Raw genomic sequence first — 22,903 nt, forward strand, 5'->3', positions numbered from 1 at the left:
GGCACTTCTGTGTCCCACGTAATTCAGACTTCGAGGTGGGCCCCAGGCAGAGGAGGACACTGCCCGAAGCAACCTCTCTCTCTCTCTCTCTCTCTCTCTCTCTCTCCTCCTCCTACTGCAGCCAGTCCGTCCTTCCTCTTTGATTTGATCCTTTCCCCTCTACTCCTCCCTTTGCTGATCCTCTTCTCCCCTCTCTTCATCCAATCCATTACATCCCATGTTGATCCTCTCCCTTCCTTTCCTGCACCAATGACTTAAGATCGCTTCCCCCACCCAAAAATACCTTAAAGAATAAGATTATTAGCCAGATGTGCAAAAGTTGGCAAATGTTATTTTTAAAAAATAAAATAAAATTTGCATCATTTAATATGCAGTCCTATACATAGTTATACAAATTCATATAATTCGCAGACCTATATAAATGTATGCAAATTTACTGCAGAATGTTTTTAAATTCTTGCTGCTGAATCTACCCTCAGCTGCTGCTGGAAACCGGAGGCTCTGAGTACCAGTATGTGCAGAGAATGGCAGTTTGACCCTTTTATTCCAGGGGAATCTTTCCCCGCTGTCTGCTTTTTAAATTATGATAAAATAAGTTTTAATAAATTTGAAGGTGATTAATAATTATATAATAGGTCATGCTACTGATGTTTCTTACTGTTTAATACTTTCATGGCCCTCAAGTTTAGCTTGTTAGTACTGCAGCATATCCTGTAATTTTTTTAGTGTTATCAGCTACTGGATCTCCTGTGTAAATCATAGCATAATAATAATAATAATAAACAGTAAGAGGCGCCATGCACAACACACAAACTTATAACGCAAAACTTAACGTCACATTTTTTAAAACATTTTAAACAAGCAGAGAAATAAGTTTTCCCCAGTATGTGCGATGAAACAGTACATTAGAGCAGTGGTTCTCAACCTTTTTTCTGTCGGGACACACCTGACAGATGGTTCTCACATGCGTGACACACTGACCCATGATCGTCACAGGGCTAGATGTAAATGTACAGTTTGCATCCACGGGAACCCCCCTGATCCACAATAATGGATGTAAAGCAGAATTATGACATTCCCCGTTCAACTCACTCTACAAAAAAGATATTCTGGTTCTGGTGTCATCTCAGTAACAGCAACTCAAACTCCTTCTACTTTTAGGCTCAATAGCCCTACTTATGAAAAGACAGCAGTTTACCACCAATGCATGTCCTCTTGAGAAAACGCAACAAATAAGACTGATAAAACACTTACATGCTAGTAAAATATCTCTGTAACAGACACAGAACCGACCTAACATACTCCCAGGATCTGTAGTAATGCACATAAACTAATCCACACACAGTTACACCTGTATTATGGAATACACTCAAACAGGAGCAACCCTATCTATGAAAAGGCAACACTACAAATATTAAATCAGGCCCAAAACCAATACACCTCTTATTAGGAAAACAGAACTAGCAAGCAGCTATAGATCCCCACACAGAAATAATTGTAAAACTATACTAATAAGCAGAATAAATGTTTCACAACAACTATGAACAGAATAACATCCAACAATTAAAAACTCATAAAAACTATTAAAAATTCTCCAAACACCAATAAAATATTTCAAAAAAAGCAGACACATCACATAATATTAAATAATTAAAATAGCAGTCAATCAAGAAAAATAAACTTAAAAAGCCACCTTTACTTACCCCCTCCAGCAGCTTTCCTACTCCTCTTCCATGCAGGCTGTAGCACACACCAGAAGCAGCAGTAGTGGCTAAGCTCTATACTCATGGTCCTCTTCCTTAGGGCCCATGTCTCTCACACACACACACACACCATGCCAGTCATGCCCCCATGACCAGTTTCTGTCTCTCACACACCAATCATCTCCCAGTCTTTGACAAACACACCAGTCACCTTCCTGAACAGTTTCTCTCATGCCATACACACACACACAGGCTTCCCACTCCCATGTTCCACTTACATATATGGGCTTCTCACTCTCATAATCACTTTCTCTTTCTCACATACACTCACCAGTCTCTCACTCCCATGCTTGTTCTCTCCACATGCACAGGCTTCTCATTCCCATAATCACTTTCTTTCTCTCCCACATACACACACACCAGTCACCTGATCTCTCTCATGCATACACACACAGGCTTCCCACTCCCATGTTCTCTTTCAGATATACAGGCTTCTCACTCCCATGCTGTATCTCACACACTCCCAGCTTTCTCACTCCCATGCTCACTCTTCACATGTACAGGCTTCTTATTCCCATAATCACTTTCTTTCTCTCTCTCACATACACGCAAACACACACCAGTCACCTGATCTCTCTCATGCATATACACACACACATAGGCTTCCCACTCTCATGTTCTCTTTCAGATATACAGGCTTCTCACTCCCATGCTGTGTCTCACACACACACAGGTTTCTCACTCCCATGCCCACTCTTCACCTGCACAGGCTTCTCATTCCCATAATCACTTTCTCTCTCTCTCTCTCACACACACCCGTCACCTGATCTCTCTCATGCATACACACACACACAGGCTTCCCACTTCCATGTTCTGTCTTACATACACAGGCTTCTCCCTCCCATGCTGTGTCTCACACACACCCAGGTTCTCACTCCCATGCTCACTCTCTTCACATGCACAGGCTTCTCATTCCCATAATCACTTTCTCTGTTACACACACACACACACACCCAGTCTCTCTCTCATTTCCATGCTCGCTCTCCACGTGCACAGGCTTCTCATTCCCTGAATCACATTCTCTCTCTCACATTCACATACACACCAGTCACACCGTCACCTTACCAACCAGTCTCTCTCATATACATGCACACACACAGGCTTCCCACTCCCATGCTCTCTCTCACATAATCAGGCTTCTCACGCCCATGCTTTCTTTCACATACACCCCCACAACACCAGGCTTCTTACTCCCATGCTTTCTCACATACCCAGATTTCTCACTTCCATGCTTTTTCTCTCTCTCACACACATCCCTGACTGTCTCACACTCTCACATACACATCAGTCATCTCCTTGAGCAGTCACTTTCATTGTCTCTCACATATACACATACATCAGCTCTCTGACCAGTTTCTCTCAATCACACACATACTCTCGATCAAATACATTCTCTCACTTACACACAGGCTCTCAATCACACACATTCTCTCACTTACACACAGGCTGGCTGGCTGCTTCTCTCTCTTTCTGTCACTCACTTCCTCTCCCCCCCCCCCCCCCGCACAAACGGTAGCTGCTCCTCCAGCCCCCGCAGGCCAAGAAGGAAGAATTCCATCGATCGCGGGAGGCTCATGCTGCTCTCTCCTTTCCCTTCCGCTTTCTCCCCCAGAGCAGGAAGATGAGCTGCCTCTCCTGCTGCCACCGGCCTCCTGCTATCTTCGGGCGTCCGAACTTCCTGTCGGGGGGGGGGGGGGGGGTAGCGGAAGCGCAGCGCACAACGTCCGCTTCCTCCCTCCCCCCCCAAGCAGGAAGATCGGCGGACCATACGGCCCGACGCCCGAAGATAGCAGGAGGCCGGTGGCAGCAGGAGAGGCAGCTGATCTTCCTGCTTTGGGGGAGAAAGCGGAAGCTGTGCGCGACGCTTCCGCTCCCCCACCCCAAGCAGGAAGATCGGCGGACCATACGGCCCGACGCCCGAAGATAGCAGGAGAACGGGTGGCAGCAGGAGAGGCAGCTGATCTTCCTGCATTGGGGGGAGGAAGCGGAAGCTGCGCGCGGCACTTCCGCTCCCACCCCGAACAGGAAGACCGGTTGGCCATACGGCCGCAGCAGCGCTTCCCCATGTGTGCCGTGATGGCGCGCGAGGCGTGGGTTCTCTTGCGGCACGGCCTTTCTTCTTCCCACGCACCACTTCCTGGTCCGGGGGGGGGGGGGGGGGGAAATGCAGGCGCGGGAAGAAGAAAAGGGCAGCCGCGGATGCCACAGCTTTTTTTTTTTTTTGCACCGCTGCCGTTCCCGCTGGGCTTGAACGTGCTGATAGCCCGGCGGCAACGGCAGCAGGGAAGAACGAGCAGCGGGAGGGACCAGGAGCCACGCGACACACCTGCTGGTGCGTCGCGACACACTGGTGTGTCGCGACGCACCGGTTGAGAACCGCTGCATTAGAGGATCTCCTGAGCACACACACCGCTCTGCCCAAAAAAAAAAGAGGAATGATATGTGATATGTCAACCAGTTGAGCATTGACTGAATTCTCCCTTGTGCATTATTATCTAAAATCCATGGCTAATTTTTTATAATTTTTGTTTCCTTTTTATAGCTTTTTTACAGGGAGTGGCATAGGGTTTGAAGCCTTCATCACATCCTCGGGAATGCTAGTGGTGGCAGTGTGCACAAAGAAAGAATATGCAACTGTTATGCTGCCAGAAATTTGTTTCTGTGACTCCCTTTGGGTAAGTCCTTTGTGCCGCTTTTGTGCTATCACAGAGGGCGGTAGATACAAGATCACAGAGCTGCAATTATTCATGTCATCTATCCTTAAAGAAAACAAAGTGGATGAAATGATTTCACTTTGTATGACTACAAGGAAAAAAAGATGAATAAAGATGGTCATTTGGTTTCTGTTACCTAAAAAATGTACACACGCACACACACTCACACACCCCCTCATGAGCAGTAATGCCAGTCATCAAAGCTTCAAGCTAGCTATTACCTGAACTTCTTGTTTAAGATGTGGTCCATAGCTGCTTTGTCTGCAGAATATATAACCGGGCCATTTCAAGAACTTTCCATTCTCTAGAGCGGTGTTGCTCAGTCATTAGTCTGTGGACTGGCAACCCTCTGCAGCCGTGCTGGTACTGGTTTCCACCCAGTCACCCAAAGCCACAAGTGGGACATTCTCTTCTGCCGTAAACCTTTGGGCCAAAATGTCCAGGATTCAGCTTCGCTGCAGGCCCCCAGCGCTGCACACTGCTGCTGCTTCTGGGTGTGGGGAGAGACTGCCAGCACTCTCTGGCTCTTCACTACCATTGGCACTGAACAGCTGATCATGACAGCAGACTAAACAAGCACATCTGGTTCAGCTGAGCCCCCAACTGCCCCTATTCCAGCTCTGTAAAGAAACCAAAAAAAAAAAAAAATCCAGCAGGTTGCTGGCTGTGCAACCATGAAGGCTGCTGCATCTACCACTACTTCCACCAATGTATGTATTATTAGCCCTTGGCCACACTGTCCTCCAGAATGAGGAGACCTGAGCTCCTTGTTAGCATAGATCAGCGATTCTCAACTGGTGCTTGGCGACACACCAGTGTGTCGCCAAGCACCGGCAGGTATGTTGCGGCACCCGGCATCCCCTTGCCCCAGGTGTGCTTCCCTTCTCCTCAGGGGCGGAATGGCCTAACAGGAGATCGATCATCCCCTGGTGGGCTGATGCAGTTAATTGCAGAGTAATGTTGCATGCCGCCACCAGAGGCCAGGCCGGTGGCAGCTGAACAGCGGAGAGACCCTGCTTGCCACCGCCGGAGGCCAGACCGGCGGGGCCTGAAAAGTGGAGTGACGCTGCGTGTCTCCTCCGGAGGCCAGGCCGGTGGCAGCTGAAGAGCAGAGAGATGCTGCGTGCTGCCAGCGGAGGCCAGGCTGGCAGTGGCTGAAGAGTGGAGAGACTATGCGTATCGCTGCCGGAGGCCAGGCTGGCAGGGTCTGAAAAGTGGAGTGACGCTACGTGCCGCCCCCGCCGGAGGCCAGGCTTATTGAGCCAAACAATGAGAAGAAGCTCCACGTGAGAGAGGAAACTTGCTTGTGTGGGTATGTGAGTAGTAGCTTTGTGTGTGTATGTGTGTGAGTGGCAACTTTGTGTGTGTGTGTGTTGTAGAATGGGTGCCTGGGTTGGGTGAGTGGCAGCTTTGTGTGTGTGTGGTAGAATGGGTGCCTGGGTGGGTGAGTGGCAGCTTTGTGTGTGGTAGAATGGGTGCCTGGGTGGGTGAGTGGCAGCTGTGTGAGTGGTAGAATGGGCGCAAGAGCATTTGTGTGTGATTGAGAACTTGTATTTGAGTGAGAGAGCATGTGTGTGATTGAGAGGGAGACTGGTCAGAGGTGATATGTTTTTGTGAGAGACTGCTCAAGGAGGTGATATATTTCTGTGTGAGAGACAGTGACTGGTCAGGTGACTGGGGTGTGTGTGTGGGTGAGAGACAGAGACTGGTCAGGGAGGTGACTGGGGTGTGTGTGTGTGGGTGAGTGGGTGAGAGACAGAGACTGGTCGGGGAGGTGACTGGGGTGTGTGTGTGTGGGTGAGAGACAGAAACTGGTTAGGGAGGTGACTGGGGTGTGTGTGTGTGGGTGAGAGACAGAAACTGGTTAGGGAGATGACTGGTGTGTGTGTGAGAGACAGAGACTGTTCAGGGAGGTGGCTGGTGTGTGTGTGTGAGAGAGACAGAGACTGGTTAGGGAGGTTATTGGTGTGTGTGAGACAGAGACTGTGTGTGAGTGACTGGTTGTGGGCTCTAAGGAAGAGGACTGTGAGGACAGAGCTTCAGCAGGCACTGCTGCTTCTGGTGAGTGCTATTGACCTGCAAGGGAAAGGAGTAGGAGAGTTGCTGGAGAGGGTAAATAAGGTGACTTTTTAAGTTTATTTTTCTTGATTGACTGCCATTTTAATTATTGGGTATTATGTGATGTGTCTGCTGTTTTGAAATAGTTTATTGATATTTTAACAATTTTTAATAATTTTTATGAGTTTTTAATTGTTCAATCAGCTGTTTTGTAATATTTATTAGTATAGCTTTACAATTATTTCTGTGTGGGGATCTATAGCAGCTTGGCTTGTTCTGTTTTCCTAATAGGAGGTCTATTAGTGTTTAGGGCCTGGTCTAATATATGTAATTCTTAGATAAGGTGGTTACTGTTTGAGTGTGTTCCATAATGCAGGTGTAACTTTGTGCGGGTTAGTTTGTGTGCATTATTGCAGATCCTGGGACTATGTTAGGTGCTATTTCTCTTCCCATTTCTCCAGGTTTGCATTGCATGTAGAGTGGCTTTTTGGTTTTCCATTCCGGTTTGTCTCCATATTTATAATTTGTGGTCTTTCTGTACTTGGTGAAGGTCAGTCCTGGGTGTGTGACCGAGGTGAGGTATTTTACTAGCGTGTAGGCATTTGTATCAATCTTATTTGTTGTGTTTTCTCAATAGAACATGCATTAGTGGTAAATTACTATCTTTTCATAAGGAGGGGTATTGTGCCTGCCAGTAAAGGGAGTTTGTTTTGCTTTTACGGAGATGCGTTCAGAACCAGAGTATCTTTTGTGTGTGGTGAGTTGTATAGGTAATGCCCTAGTTATGCTCTGCACCCATTGTTGGGGGTTGAGGGGGTTCATGAGGATGCAAAATTTATGTTTACATTTAGCCCTGTGTTGGCACATGTTCAGTGTGTCACGCATGTGAGAACCATCTGTCAGGTGTATCCCGGCCGAAAAAAGGTTGAGAACCACTGGCATAGTTAATCTACGATGATAGCCAGGCATTTGGTAAAAACCCATGGAGGTGATACTCAGCCATAGTACTGGAAGCACAGTCCCTTGCTATAATTCTGAGATACCTCCTGTTACTTGAATGCATCCCATGATTTGGAGGACTTGGAGTGCAATTATGTATAGACAATAGGCCTAAAGAGAATTGGATGGTAGTGTATTTGGATTTTCAGAAGGCATTTGACAAAGTCCCTCTTAATTTCCCTTTGGGCCCTCTTCCCAACAGGAGGTGTGTGTTCATCATTTGAAGATCTTTTATTTCCCATGTTTTGTTCAAAGGATGGCCAAGGCCATCCACTTGATTTGGAGCTGGTAGGAAATCCCAAGGCACCTGTACTTGGTGTTCTCAAGTGCCTTATTGCCTCTCAAGAGTTTGTGGAAGTACCTGTCCATTGTCTGTTTCAGGATGTACATAAGATAATGTGACAAGCCCCACATTCTATATTTCCATTGTGGTTGGTGAGTCTGTCATCAGAAGGGCCAACAATAATAAGACCCATGCTTCTGTGTTCCCATGCTGTGAACCTGGTGAACCTGGAAGATGTGGTAGGCCTGATTGACAAACTGAAGAGTAGTAAATCACCTGGACCGGATGGTATATATTCCGTGTTCTGAAGGAGCTCAAAAATGAAATTTCAGATCTATTAGTTAATATTTGTAACCTATCATTAAAATCATCCATTGTACCTGAAGACCGGAGGATGGCTAATGTAACCCCAATATTTAAAAAGGGCTCCAGGGGCGATCTGGAAAACTACAGACCAGTTAGCCTGACTTCAGTGCCAGGAAAAATAGTGGAAAGTGTTCTAAAGACCAAAATCACAGAACATATAGAAAGACATGGTTTAATGGAACAAAGTCAGCATGGCTTTACCCAAGGCAAGTCTTGCCTCACAAATCTGCTTCAGTTTTTTGAAGGGGTTAATAAGCATGTAAATATAGATGAACCAGTGGATGGTAGTGTATTTGGATTTTCAGAAGGCATTTGACAAAGTCCCTCATGAGAGGCATCTAAGAAAATTAAAAAATCATGGGATAGGTGGCGATGTCTTTTCGTGGATTACAAACTGGCTAAAAGACAGGAAACAGAGTAGGATTAAATGGATAACATTCTCAGTGGAAAAGGGTTTACAGTGGATCAGGGATCTGTATTGGGACCCATACTTTTCATTATATTTATAAATGATCTGGAAAGAAATATGACGAGTGAGGTAATCAGTCGACAATGAGACTAAATTCTTTTTTTTGTAGTAAACTTAAGCTCTTTTGCAGTCTAGGATATTAAGAGCTCCGGGGATTAAAGTAAGTAACACAATCAGGCCTGGTTTTGCCGATAGGCACACTAGACTTGTGCCCAGGGTGACAAAAATCTGGGGGACAGCAGGCTAGCTGAAGATTTGCTGCTGTTCAGCTGTGCTGAATCTCACTTAGAGAACAGCCCTCTGTTTTCTGCTCCATTCCCATCCCCTTCTCAGTGCAGAGGATTGAAATGGACAGGTAGTGCTGGAAGGAACACAGCAAAGAAACTGCTCCACTCTCTAATTCCAGCCTCTCCCTTTCTGTTCAGGGCAAGGAACAGGAGGAGAGAGATAAGGCCAGAGCGCACAGCAGGGAGCAAAGAAAAGCTACTCTGCTCCCTAATCCAGCTCTCCTCCTCTTGCTATTCAGGGGCATGAAAGAGGGGGTTGAGCTTAGAGCAGAGAAGGCTGTGCCTTAGACCTTCTGCTTTGTTGTCCCTTGTCTGGAAGAAGGAGGAGAGGGCAATAGTAACAACAGTGCCTTGAGGCAGCAAAATCTTAAATCCATCACTGCACACAATATCTTGATTAATACAGAAATCATTTCTCAGGATACTGAAACCAATTCACCTAGGTAAGGACCAAAGTACTTCATTTCACACCTCTGGGCTGCATGAACTTGGTCCCATGATTTCCAGATTGTAACAATCCAGTTTTCTAGTTTAAAAAATTAGCATCATTTTTTTATGGAACAGTAGTAACAAAATAGTAAAGCAATTTTAAATGGGATACAAAAATAAGCATTGTATGTATTTTAATTTTTCCCCAAAATTTCAGTGTTTTTCCAGAAAAAAAAAAACCAGGAAAGAAAGTTTGCTTTTGTTCGCCCTTCAGAATTCATGGAAATTTTACATCTCTAGGCCAGCGCAATAATTCAGCAGCAGTGCTGTCCACTGGCACGGGGGATTTCTGAAGCCTTCCTCTGCTGGCAGGGGCTGGGATTCTGCAGAGGCTGCGTTCATAGCCTTATGGAGGGACTCCCAGCCATAGCACAATAGTGTTCAGCTGCTGGTTCTGCAATGAATTGGGGTCTGTGGTCCCTGGCAAAAGCCAACCTAAATATCAGATGCAGAGAGTTAAAAGTGAGGGAAAGCCCTGTGTAACTGCATAGTTGGAGCATTCTGATTGAACTGAAAGCCCAAAGAAGCAGGAAGAAATTTCCAGATTAAAAAAAAAAATCATTGTGCTGGAAAAGGAAAAATGTTCTTTTAGTAAATGTAGTGGCATGAACTAAAAAGGAAATAAGCATTGTCTCCAAATGAATGAAGTTTTAGAAAGCTGCCTCAGCTCAGCCATTGTAAGCATATGTTGGTTGATTTTGTTGAATGCCAGTATTTTTATTTACAGAGCTGCTTGTGGGTACCATGCAGTATATTAATTGTTTGTTTGGCAGTTGCTAAAATAGATTTTTTTACACAGTAATTTATTGTCACATCTTTATATTTTTTATTAACATATAACCAGCACAATATAGCCATCGTTCATGTGCCTGGGAAGAGGCCTTTTGGACAAAGCCTTGTTTATATCTATGTCAATGGACAGCAGATGCTTTCTGCTCCCCTCAAGTTTCCCTCCATGAATGAAGTAAGCATCTTCTTATCTATCATACCTCTTCTCGGCTTTTCATTTTACATAACAAAGTCTTCTTAATACAATGAGGGCATCATGGTAAAGAAAATGTGAAATTTTGCTTAAATCTACACTTTGTGATATTTTCCTTAATATTTTCCACTCTTATATAACATCACGTGAACTTACTGGTAGGAATGTAATTTATAACCTTATTGTTCATTCATTGGTATCTTCCTCTTCCAAACAATGCTGTTGAGGGTATAATCTCTACAGATGCTTGCCTTCTGTCTTTTCTTGGGTTGTTTGCTGACCTCAAATTGTCTGCTACTAGTTTTAGGTTAAAGCATGATGGACTGTGGACAAAAATCTGTGCAAGTCTTTCTACTTCACTTTTTTGACAGTAATAGTTTTTTTTCCCCTCCTTGGACATCTAGCCTTTTATTTCTTGCTGCATTGGATCAGCTGGTCAGAGGACAACCACCCCTCCTCCATCTCAGATCCCAGATCCACCCTTCTCCTTCCCTGCTGTGCCCAGCCGAACATCACTGAGTGGCATTCTCTCTTCTCCCACCTGGGGTGGTCTGCTTGGAAATTCTGAGTTTGCCACCAAACTGATCTCAGCAGGAACACAGGACAGTGAGTGGGGATCTCCAACATCACTGGAAGGTCAACTTGGATCTGTTATTGTCTTCCATGAGGCCCTGCAGCTCTCTCAAGTGAAAGCATTATACCTGGCAGGTAAGTGTGTTGGCATAGTAGAGATTTGATATCCTGATGCTGACCAAACTTATTTGTCCAGATATATGTTCAGTACATCTGAAATATGTGGTGGTTTATCATGAAAGATCTTTTGGTACATGTTTCTGTAAACATAAATAAAATGTGATCTAATTGAATTTTAGCACTTAACATATTTATAAAAGGTTAAAATATGTTTTCAACATTTCAATGAGGTAATCAATCCAGCCTAGGAATAATTTGGATAAAGTTTGAGGAAAACAGTTTTCAAAAGCCATTGATCCATGTAAGTGGGCTGTGTCTGAAAATTGCCCGCCGTTTTCCTGGGTAAAATTACTTGCTGGGATCGACTGTGCATGTACATCTATCTTGGGAAAAGTAGATGAGCTCAGAGGTGGGGTTAAGTCGAGATAGCATGGGATAACAATGTGCATAGTTTTGCACTTTCAAAACTTAAGAACAGTGTTTTTTCAGAGAAGTATCTGCAGTAAAAGTAGCTGCAAATCTCTGCAGGTACTTTTTCCCTAAACCATTTTCAAACGGGTTGTATTTACTTTCCCTTTGAGAATTGGTGTAAAATCTGTAGGTAAAAGTACCCATGGTCTTGGCTAATACCTGTATAGTTTTAATAATTGCCCCATACCGTATATTTTAGAAATCTGTAACTGGCAATCTTTCAAATTGTCTGCCTTCCAAAAATGATTTTGTTTCTTTTTTTGGGCAACAAAAATAATTTTTTCATGAGACCAAAAAAGTGACATTTTCAAAAGGAAAGATGACTGGCAGCTGGAACAAATAGCTTAGTTTGAACTTAAAGAAGGATTTAATTAATGTAACAATATGCAAAAGTTATTATTGGACCAGTTGAGAAGCTGAGGGAAAGGCATTGCTGTATGGAGAACCTTTCATAGTAACATGGTAGATGGCTGCCTAGTTATTACTACTGAGGATATATCCCAGTTGTCGGCTAATAGAGTGTGATTGCTACCATTTGGGTAGATAAGTATACAGGATCTCTGCCTTCCTATGTCTAACCACAAGGCTTTGTAATAATCTAAATAACTACCACTACTAGCATGGATATCGACTGAGAATCTGGTCTCCTGCATAGCCTGCCAGACAGACCCAGCTACATGAGTGACTGAGTTCCTACTAGAAATTCTAGATGTCCAGGCTTCTGCTCTCCAGGATGACTGGGAATGTTACAGAAGCAACATTCACAGCCACTGTGAGTGAGGGAATCCCAGTCACTGGGCACCAGTGACACTTTGTGGACAGACTCAGGACCCACAATTGCAGTTTTCAGGAAGGGAGACCTATAGTGCAAGGATAGTCACTTCTCTGACATCCGTCAGAGAAGTGACTATCCTTGCACTATAGGTCTCAATGAATTGAGAAGGAGCATAAAATATAGTGAAAAGCCCCAGGGTATGTCAAATGAAGACTTGTGGTGCTATAGCCAATTGGAGAACAGTTCTAATGGATCTGAAACCCAGAGGAGCAGGAGGAAACTGCCAGGACCAAAAGAACAAGGATAGAATTGAAAATCATGCTTATGTTTCGATTTTCTAGCTTTTTTCAAATTTAACCCTTTTGAAAATTACCTTAGCCTTATCAGATCAAGGTCACCTTCAAAAGTGTAGGTGGCAGGTCCATGCTCAGTTTGGACCCAGTCTTCTACAAAGATTATGCACCCAGACAGACAGGACTGAATCACTGAATATATATTATTTGTGGCTTGGCAGTTTTCTTGTACTCCTTTAGACTTCCAGATCAATTAGAACTGGTCTGTATTGGACTATGGCACAAGGTTTTCCCCTCATTTTTAATCATCTTTCCCCTTCCTACCTAGCCCATCCATTACAACAACTGTTCTCAGCCAGGGGTCACAGACTCTGGCTTCCTCTGAAATCCTGAGAGCTTGCATTCTGATTAATTTAAATGAAAATTCTGGGTCATCTTAAAAAAAAAAATGAATGTGATTTTCTGATAATTTTTCAGGAAGGTTTACAGTTTTGTCATCAATTCTACTCCTCTAGTGTGCAAGGCATTTTGCTAGGTGGAGGCACACATAGACACGTCTATTTTATAACATGTGCGCTGGAGTTTGCAATCCGCGTGTGTGCTGCATGCAAGGGGGGGTGTAGATTTTTGCATCGTGGCCTTCCCCAATTTCTTCCCAGTCTGCTCCAATTAAGGAGCAAATTGGGAGGAAACTTCCCTACCCTAACCTCCCTTCCCTCCCCCTATCCCTATCCTTTCTACTCCTATTTTTTTTATTTTACCTGTTGCTGTTCCAAAGGAGCAGTAGCAAATGGCCGCTGTACCAGTGCCTCAAGTCCCGCCCCCTCCCCGCCCATTTTCTTCGGCCTGGCTCTTATGCACGTAATGAGGGATATGTGCGCGGCTGGGCCCCTTCTAAAATGCATGCAGCACGCATAACCCCCGTATTTTACGTGCACGAGCGATTTAAGAACATAAGAACATAAGAAAATGCCATACTGGGTCAGACCAAGGGTCCATCAAGCCCAGCATCCTGTTTCCAACAGTGGCCAATCCAGGCCATAAGAACCTGGCAAGTACCCAAAAACTAAGTCTATTCCATGTAACCATTGCTAATGGCAGTGGCTATTCTCTAAGTGAACTTAATAGCAGGTAATGGACTTCTCCTCCAAGAACTTATCCAATCCTTTTTTAAACACAGCTATACTAACTGCACGAACCACATTCTCTGGCAACAAATTCCAGAGTTTAATTGTGCGTTGAGTAAAAAAGAACTTTCTCCGATTAGTTTTAAATGTGCCCCATGCTAACTTCATGGAGTGTCCCCTAGTCTTTCTACTATCCGAAAGAGTAAATAACCGATTCACATCTACCCGTTCTAGACCTCTCATGATTTTAAACACCTCTATCATATCCCCCCTCAGTCGTCTCTTCTCCAAGCTGAAAAGTCCTAACCTCTTTAGTCTTTCCTCATAGGGGAGTTGTTCCATTCCCCTTATCATTTTGGTAGCCCTTCCCTGTACCTTCTCCATCGGCTGAATATTACTAAATATCAGCAGAAAGACCCCAACAGAGACCCCTGTTTCACTCTGAAATAGCTTCTTCAGGGGGATTTCTCAACACCATAAATGAACTAATAAAAGACCCAATTGCTATTGTTACACGCCAAACAATTAATGCAGCCTTATTAAAGTTCATTTGTATAATTAATGGTCACTGTAATGTGAATCTTATATGTTTTGAGCATTGCATTTGAATTGTTTGGTGTGTAACAATAGCAATTGGGTCTTTTATTAGTAAATTTATGGTGTTGAGAAATCCCCCTGAAGGGTCTCTGTTGGGGTCTTTCTGCTGATGCTTAGTAATATTGTGTACTTGGTTTATATATGAATGTAGGTTGAGTGCGATGTGTGTATGGTTGTTGGTTGGTTGTGTTATGAAGTGTGTATAATAGTTTAAAAAAAAGTGAGTGTGGTGACCCTGGGCTGTTGTGAGTTTTGCTAAAATATTTCTGATATGAAGATATGTATAAAAAAGAAATGTTCAAAACTGTATTATAAATACAATTGTGAAGTACATTTTCTCCTTCTTTCTATATCTTATTTATGTTTATTCATTTTGGAGGGAGTCTACCAAACAAACATCTTTTTTCTTTACCTAACGATCAAGTGAAATAAACCATAAACCAGATAGAACGAGGTGTGTGCAGCTGTTAGTGCATAGTTGTGTGAACAACTTTACTCCTGATTTAACAAGGAGGTTAGCACACAAATGTGAGAAAAACTGTGGGTGCAATTTAGCAGTGCTCCATGCAAATCCAATGTTAATCAAGGCATTAGCTATTACTCTCCAGTCCAGAGAGGCATGTAGACTTAATTCTTGTTTCTTAATGCTGAAAATTTAACTCAGAAGTGGAGTAAAGTGTCTGGGGCTGAACTTGAGTTTGTGGTGTGGGGGTTAGGGGGGGTTCTGTACTTGGATTTATGCGCATAAAACATGATTTCTGCATACATAATGAGGTCCATATTCATCTGCTGCCCAGCTAGGAAAATAATTGGGGTAAACTTATCCGGCTAATTAAGTCAGAATATTCAGTGGTGTGGATGTGCCACTGAATATAGGCAGGTATCTTAAAATTATCCAAATAATTATCTGGCTAACTTTAGGACTGCTCTTCTGCTCTCCTAAAGGTAATGTTAATCGGATAATGCTGAAAATTAGGGGTATCTGACTAACTTAGCTGGATAATGGCGAGCTGACCTGCATCACCCCAACATAGCTGAATACGTTTTTAGTTAACAAGTTATCTGGCTATGTCTGGAGCAGTAAGACTGGTGAGTTTTCAATACCAGCATTTATCTGCTAAGTACCAAACTTAGCAGCTTGATGAATCTAGGCCTATGTTTTTTCGCAGGAGGGGTCCCACTATTGTGAAGTGGGTGTTGCCGTGATAGTGGGGTCCCTCCCCGAAAACACATTGCGGCTTGATAGTGCATTCTTTTGTGTCATGGCCAAACCCTGCGAGACAAAAGAAGGTGACGAGCGGCCATTTAACATAATGGCAGCCCTAACTGCTGCTTCCCTCCCCCCCCCCCCCCCCCCCAAAAAAAAAAACCACAGCCAAATGGAGAGGTTGAGCGGGATCAATGCTGGCCGTCATTTAATTTCGGAGCCATTGGTTGAGGTGGCCCCAACACCCCCAAAATAAAAAAAAACATTAATTATGCACATAATGGTGGCCCCCTGATATCCAGGCCCCCCTGATGACCAGGCACCCCAAAGTCTCAAGAACCCCTTCCCTTCACTCTCCTCGAAAGCAAGATCCCCAGCCCCAATACATCCCCTGACCCCCCCCCCCCCCGACAGCTCAGTAATAACTCCCCCCACCTCTTGATCTCACCAGTGTCTCAAGACCTCCAGCCCTGGCCCCCTCCAGAGCCCCCTTATTCTGGATCCTGTGTTGGGGACAGGTACACTCTTGACCCATCCTAGTCGGCGCCAGTTTCCAAAATGGCACTGACTTGACCTTGCCCCAGCCATGTGAGGGCCTCCCCAGAGGCACTCCACTCCACTCTACTCTACTCCACTCTCCCCTCCCAAACCCAGAAGTGTCCGAAAAGCAATTAAAAAAATGTATTGCAAATTGCGTTGCAGCCGTTTCGAGCATATCGCACAGCTTAATGCCAGGAAAAAAGGTGTAGTTATTTCTGGCATTAAAACTGTGCGATAGAATGCGTTATGCTATCACACGATGCAATATCACCCCTCATTTTCATAAATCCCGCTTAAGTCTCTCCCTAATCCCGTCCCTTCCCAAAATTTACATTCGCGTCCTGAGCTAGCATTATTATCGCATGCGTTATGGCGTTAATGCATGCGTTTAAAACATTATTGCATGCATTAACACCATAAAGCATTTTGATGAATGACCCTGACAGTTGGATAAGTCCAAATAGTGCTACTTAAATGGACAAGTAGCACTTTTCAGACTTATCCAGCCAAGTAATACCTGATGAATAAGTCGAATTTAGCTGGATAAGTGGCACTGCTTAACCAGACAAGTTCAAATTTGGCCATCTAAGGAGTAGCAAAGGCTCTACTTAGCCAGATAAGTCAGAATTTAGCCGGATAGGTTTGTGCAAATGTAATGCCCATGTATTTTAACTTAAAATTTTAAAGGCATTTGTGAGTAGACTTTACAAGCGTTATTTAGATGCATTTACCACCCCCACCCCCAGTAGGTCAACTTTTACAAGCTCAAGTTGGGAGATTTTCTAACATGTACGTGACAGTGAAATAACCAGTTTCACCAATTAGTCTACCAGTTCATCCAGTCCATCTGTAGCTCATGAAAACCCTCTTGGCTTTTCAGCCGGAAGTCTTTACCCCCCCCCCCCCCCCCCCCCCCCCATTTCATCCAGACCCCTCATTCAATCATTTTCTCACTTTAAAGATGTTAACAATCACTTACTCCAGATGTTGACTAGGAGTAAATATAAACAAGTAAGGTGCCAAACTTGCATACATAAATTGCTTATAAAATAGCAGGTAAATGTTGGCTCTTCCTTGGAATGCCGGTGGCCCGTTCCTTTTTTACACACACACAAATTTAGTCACGGACCCTGATTTACGTGGGTATGTTGAGGTTTCTAATATTTGCATCATGGGCATAGCATCCATAGTGCACAAGCACCACCAGCTTTGAAATGGGGAGTGCCATGCACCACCAACTGCCTGCACACCAAGAGAGTGGCAGTTGCAAAGAGGAAGAGGCCTAGAAGGCCACTGGTGAACACTATGTTGCCGGTGGCCGAGAAGAGGAAGAGGCTTGGGAGGCTGCCAGCGGACCCCATATCACTGACGGCCATGAAGAGGAAGAGGCCTGGGAGGCCGCCGGCGGACCCTATATCACAGACGGCCATGAAGAGGAAGAGGCCTGGGAGGCTTCTGGTGGAACCCATATCGCCGGCAGCTGAGAAGAGATAGAGGCTCGGGAGGCCACAGGCAAACCTCATCTCGCTGGCAGCTGAGAAGAGATAGAGGCCCAGGAAGCCACCAGTGGACTCCATCTCGCCAGTGGCCAAGAAGAGATAGAGGCCCAGGAGGCAATTGGCAGACTCCATTTTGCCAGCGGCTGAAGAAAGAAGAGATCCAGAAGGCTGCTGATGGACACAAAGAGTAACAGGCCCAGGAAGCTTCCAGCAGCCGAAAAGAGGAAGAAGACCATTCTCCCACTTCTTCGTGTGCCAGCCTTTAAACCACATGCAGCCAGTACGTACTCTATGCTAATCAGGGTGTGTGTGTGTATGTGTGTGTGTGTGTGTATGTGAATGGAAGCCTGCCTGGGAGTGACTGAGTATGAATGGAGTCTGCTTGGGGAGGGATGTGAATGGGAGCCTGCCTGTGTGTGCATGTGTGTGTGAGAGAGAGCATGTAGGTGTGAGAGTCTGTGGGTGGGAGTAGGAGCCTGTATGTGAGAAAGATCATGTGAGACCTTGTGTATTTGTGTAGCAATATGAATCTGTATGAGAGAGAATGTGTGTGTCTATGGGGGCAATGGGAACCTGCATGTGAGAGTGTGTGTGTATGTGTGTGTGAGAGAGAGAGAAAGTGGCAGCCTGCATGTGAGAGTGAGAGCCTGTGTATGTATGTATGTATGGGAGTGGAAACCTGCATGTGAGAGCCTGTGTCTGTGTGTGAGCGAGCATGTAAGAGTGAGAACCTGTGTGTGTTTGAGGGGGAATGGGAGCCTGTGTGAGAGACAGCATGTGAATTCACACACAGGTTCTCACAGGCAGGCGCGTGGGAGAGAGAGAGGGAGTGTGTGTGAGAGCATTGGCATGTACATGAGAGAGGGAATGTGTGAAAGAATGAGTGTTAGTATGTGTGTGTGTGTGAATGAGAGAGAGAGAAGAGAGAGTTTGTGTGGCCCTACTTCCCCAATCTGTGATAATCTCGGGGTGAGTGGAAATCAAAAGGGCCCAGGTATGGAGAGCAGGAAATTTTTTAATCATTATTTTAAATTATTGAGTATAATTTGATGTGCTATTATTTTGAAACATTTTATTTTTGGGGGCAAATATTAGAACATTTTTTTAATTATTGGATATTTTATTCATCAGATGTTTTGAAATATTGTATTGTTGCTTCAGAAATATTAAAACAAATTTATGCACGCTTTTTTAAAATTATGGTTGTTTGTCACTGTGTTGACATTTATTCTTTTTATGAGCATGGTTTTAATATTATGAATGTTTTATGTCTCTTGATTTGATTGCTTGATGTTTTGCAAGGAATAATAATAATACAGTCTGGCTTTTGGTTTCCAGTACAGTTTTTGATGGCACATTTCTATTTTGTATTTGGTGAGGGTTTGCCTGTATTTTAAAGGTTCAGATCATGTGTAACTTGGATTTTTGCTGTGAAAATTATGGTACTTACCACTGGCTTTTATGGCATTATGGTCCTCTCTTTCTCATTTCTATTTTAAACAGAAGTTTGCTCTTTATTAATTTAATTTGCATGTGGAAAAATGCTTTTGAATGTTCTTGCAGAAAATATTTTTTTCATTCACATATCTTATTGAAACTGATCTTAGTAGATTAGGTGATTATTTTAAGGGATGGCTTTAGCTAATTTTCCCTCTAAGAATTGGGTTGCTGTGAGCATAAAAGTAATAGGATTTTTGCAAAGCAGTGCTCATAAAGGGCTAGCTTTTAAAAGCCCTGCGCCGGCGGCCTATTTTGCATAGGCCGCCGGCGCGCGCAAATCCCCGGGACGCGCGTAAGTCCCGAGCTTCATAAAAGGGGCGGGAGGGGGCGGGTCCGGGAGTCAGGAGGCGGGTCCGGGGGCATGGCGACGGTTCGGGGGCGGGCTGGGAGGGCGGTCCCGAGTCCCCCTGCACTGTGCCGGGGGATGCGAGGCGGCGCACGCAAGTTACGCCTGCTTCAAGCAGGCGTAACTTGCCCAACAAAGGTAGGGGGGGGATTTAGGTAGGGCCGGGAGGTGGGTTAGGTAGGGGAAGGGAATGGAGGCAGGTTGCGCGGCTCGGCGTGCACAGGCTGCCGATTTTGCGCAGCCTTGCGCGCGCCGACCCCGGATTTTATAAGATACGCGTGGCTACACGCGTATCTTATAAAATCCGGCGCACTTTTTAAAGATCTACCTCAAAGTAATGTAGGAGGGTGGACTGTTTTCTAGGGCACCTGACAGCAGCAAATTTTATGGTGCATCACCAACTTCAGCAGTCACCCTACGCTACTGATTCACATTTATGCTATTTTAAATGTGTGAGTGCTATTTTTTATGTGTTCAACTTTTGAAAATTAACCTTTGAGGTGGCATATAAATTTTTAAATAAATAATTTTCATTCACTTTTATCCTTTTGTTCTTTATTTTAGTTCATATTTTCTTTTACATTATCTGTTTACACCACAATAATGGAGAGATCCAATTCACAACCTAAAGGAAATGTATTATCAAAGTAAGGAAAACAGGAAGGCAAGATATCAGTACATGGGTCTCAGCCAGATTCCCAACTCGGAACTCTGCAGCTAAGGAGGTGAACTTAAACAGCTTTTCTGGACAGGAATGCAGTCGGCTGTGAGGATGGGAGAAAATTAAGCAAATCCCTTGGAATTTTATCAGTTACAAAAGACCTGACAACTGGAAAATATTACATCAAATAAGGAGAAACTTCTTTCTCTTCTTTTGGTTACACTGGGAAATATTCTAATTCAACAATTCAGAAAGGAATTATCTCTGACTTAAAATTTCTTTGAGAAATTAACCCTGATGGTGATGCTAATTAATGTATATGGTGCAGTCAGTCCTGATAATTCCAGCATGTCTGTGAGATCTAAGCTATCAAAAGAAAGTTGCTAACTCTGCACATATTCCCCTGCTTCTTTCTTTTAAAATATAGCAGATAAAAAGCTCTGGAAACAGGTGTGGGGGCAGAGGCAACGTGGAGATCAGACTCTGATACTACTTTCAATACCTACCTTTTAAACATATCAACTACAAGTACAGAAATGAGTCTAGGAAAATCAGCTGAAGATTCCGCCTTCTTACGCAGGATAAAGTTTCACTGTCTTCTATAGATTCCACCTTGTCTTTCATAAATTCATTTCTTTTTTTCTGATTTTGAGAATTATAGTAGCCTGGTATTGATGGCTTCCAATGAGTCTTCTTGCCTATTGGATATGAAATCCATCTGGCTTGAATGTGGCTTTTCCCATAGATGCAGGACCTTCCCAAAGTGATTCAAAAACGTTTTTGACCTGACCAAACCTGAAGAAATAGTACACACTGAAAGTCTGCCCTCTTTCATGCTTTCTGTTAAAAATGGAGCCAGCTTTTTTTTTCTCCACTGGGCTTCCCTGCCAGATGATCATTTCTAGACATCTCCAGTCTATTTCCTGCCATGCTGAGTGCCTTGATCTTCCAAGCTGCAGCAGGCTGTCACGCTTCTGCCATCTTAGATCCTTAGACCTCTGTTTTTGAAGGCCTGGATAAAAGGAAAATGCTCTGCTTATACCTTTTCACATGACAAGATTAAAGCGTTTCCAAATGATTTCTTGATAGATGCTCTACACTCTAATACTAAACTATATACAGTTGCATAAAATTGGAGTTGAAAAGCTCATTGTCTTTTCAAAAAGCTGTGCTGCTTTGTTCTGTGCTAGTCTGGTGGGAGCTTCTGCTTGTGGGCTATGTTCTCACAGTACTGTTCTGAAAATCTCAGTCATTTAATTTAGGATCGGACCCAAAAGGATTATAAATTACATTGTATACAGTTTGAGGCTCCAACCCCTGAATTCATCGTTCCACTATAAATATAGCGGAATGATAAGCTGTTGAAGAAAAAAAGGGGCAGGGGGAGCGATATTGAGCAGGTGGCTGCATCGCAGTGGTGCATTTTCGCCTCCCGCAGTTGCAGGCCCGCTGCACGCTTTCGCTCTCGTACCGCCAGTGGGAAAGGTATAGTTATTTCCGGCGATAATGCCAGCGATTTAACGTGTAAAACATTATTGCCTACAGCGCTACCGGGCCCTACATTTTTTTAAACCCCGCCAATCCCCTCCCCTTTCCCTCATTAAAGTCTTGATGCGGTAGTTATCGCGTGCATTAGGCTGTTATCTCCTATGATAACGCCCTAACGCACATGATAACGGCCCATCCAGATTTGAAGTATGACCCAAGATTTTTCAGTTTATGCAAAGTCTTTAAAATCTGTCCTGTTTTGGGGATTGAGTAAAGCTATTCTGACAAGTACCAGAAGTCACACCTTTGTTATTAACTATTGAGCTGAGAGAAGCAAGTATTTGATCCAGAAAACATCATTTTGAAGGGAATTTGTTCTAATTTTTCTTCTTTCATTATAAAGCATGGGAACTGCTGTTTTTTTGAAAAGCTTTTCAGAACACTGAGTAGCCACTAACCCTAATCACTTACATCTGCTGGTTTTACTGTTTCTACTATATTGGTATGAGGTGCACACAGACTTATAAAATCTTTTTCTTTTCAGGCCCAAACTGTTTGTGTCCTTGGAAAACACTAGAATCAGAGATGGCAGATCTTCCTGGTAAAATCCTACTTCACTACACACCAAAGGTACTGTAAGAATTCATCCAGCTGAGGGCCATTACTACCCCCCCATCACTTGTACATACATCATCTGGTTTTATTTTTAAACCAAATTAAATCTAAAAATATTTTCATGAGAAATTAAGTTGTAGCAATTTAAAGTAAAGTGGATTGTACTCTGTCACATGTTCTAATGTACTGAGCAAAAGCATGATTCATCTGCTCAGCAGCACTGTAATTTTGTTGGAATATTTCTAGTTACAAATACATTTTTTTTTAAAGTTAGACCTATAAAAGTTCAGTCATAACTTGCAGTATTTTTCACTTTTTTTGCCTGAATTTCTCATTGGTAAGTATTATATTAAACAAAATAAAGATACAGTATATATGTCATAAGGACCCATAAAGGAATATAGTTTTCAAAATATACTTTTGTAATGTTTTAAAAAAATAAATGGTATTTGGAATTCCTTCCCTGAGTATTTTTGGAGTAATGTCTCTAGATGGATTTGTTTTGCGCACATAACAAGAATGATCCTCACTCATAAGCCAGGGATACGTTGGATGCGATCTCATTCTCTCACATCCGCTGCTAATGATTGCCTCAGTATATGCATTGTGTCATAGAGAGCTTCCTTCTGAATTTATAAGATGTAATGTATATAGGCAGCATATCAGTGTGCCTAGAAGTTC

At 43.6% G+C, this 22,903-nt stretch overlaps 1 protein-coding gene across 2 annotated transcripts in view; it reads left to right on the plus strand.

Moving 5' to 3' along the window:
* The window catches only part of NBEAL1 (neurobeachin like 1), a 324,484-nt gene that overhangs the window by 124,327 nt on the left and 177,254 nt on the right, over window positions 1-22,903 (plus strand). For both annotated transcript variants that reach the window (XM_029606300.1, XM_029606301.1), the window contains 4 exons: window positions 4,306-4,438; window positions 10,273-10,392; window positions 10,815-11,118; window positions 22,152-22,237. In XM_029606300.1, the coding sequence (XP_029462160.1) occupies window positions 4,306-4,438; window positions 10,273-10,392; window positions 10,815-11,118; window positions 22,152-22,237 (643 nt within the window). The remainder of the gene's footprint in view (window positions 1-4,305; window positions 4,439-10,272; window positions 10,393-10,814; window positions 11,119-22,151; window positions 22,238-22,903) is intronic.

Source organism: Rhinatrema bivittatum, chromosome 6 (genome assembly GCF_901001135.1).
Source record: "Rhinatrema bivittatum chromosome 6, aRhiBiv1.1, whole genome shotgun sequence".
In the NCBI taxonomy this organism is placed as follows: domain Eukaryota; kingdom Metazoa; phylum Chordata; class Amphibia; order Gymnophiona; family Rhinatrematidae; genus Rhinatrema; species Rhinatrema bivittatum.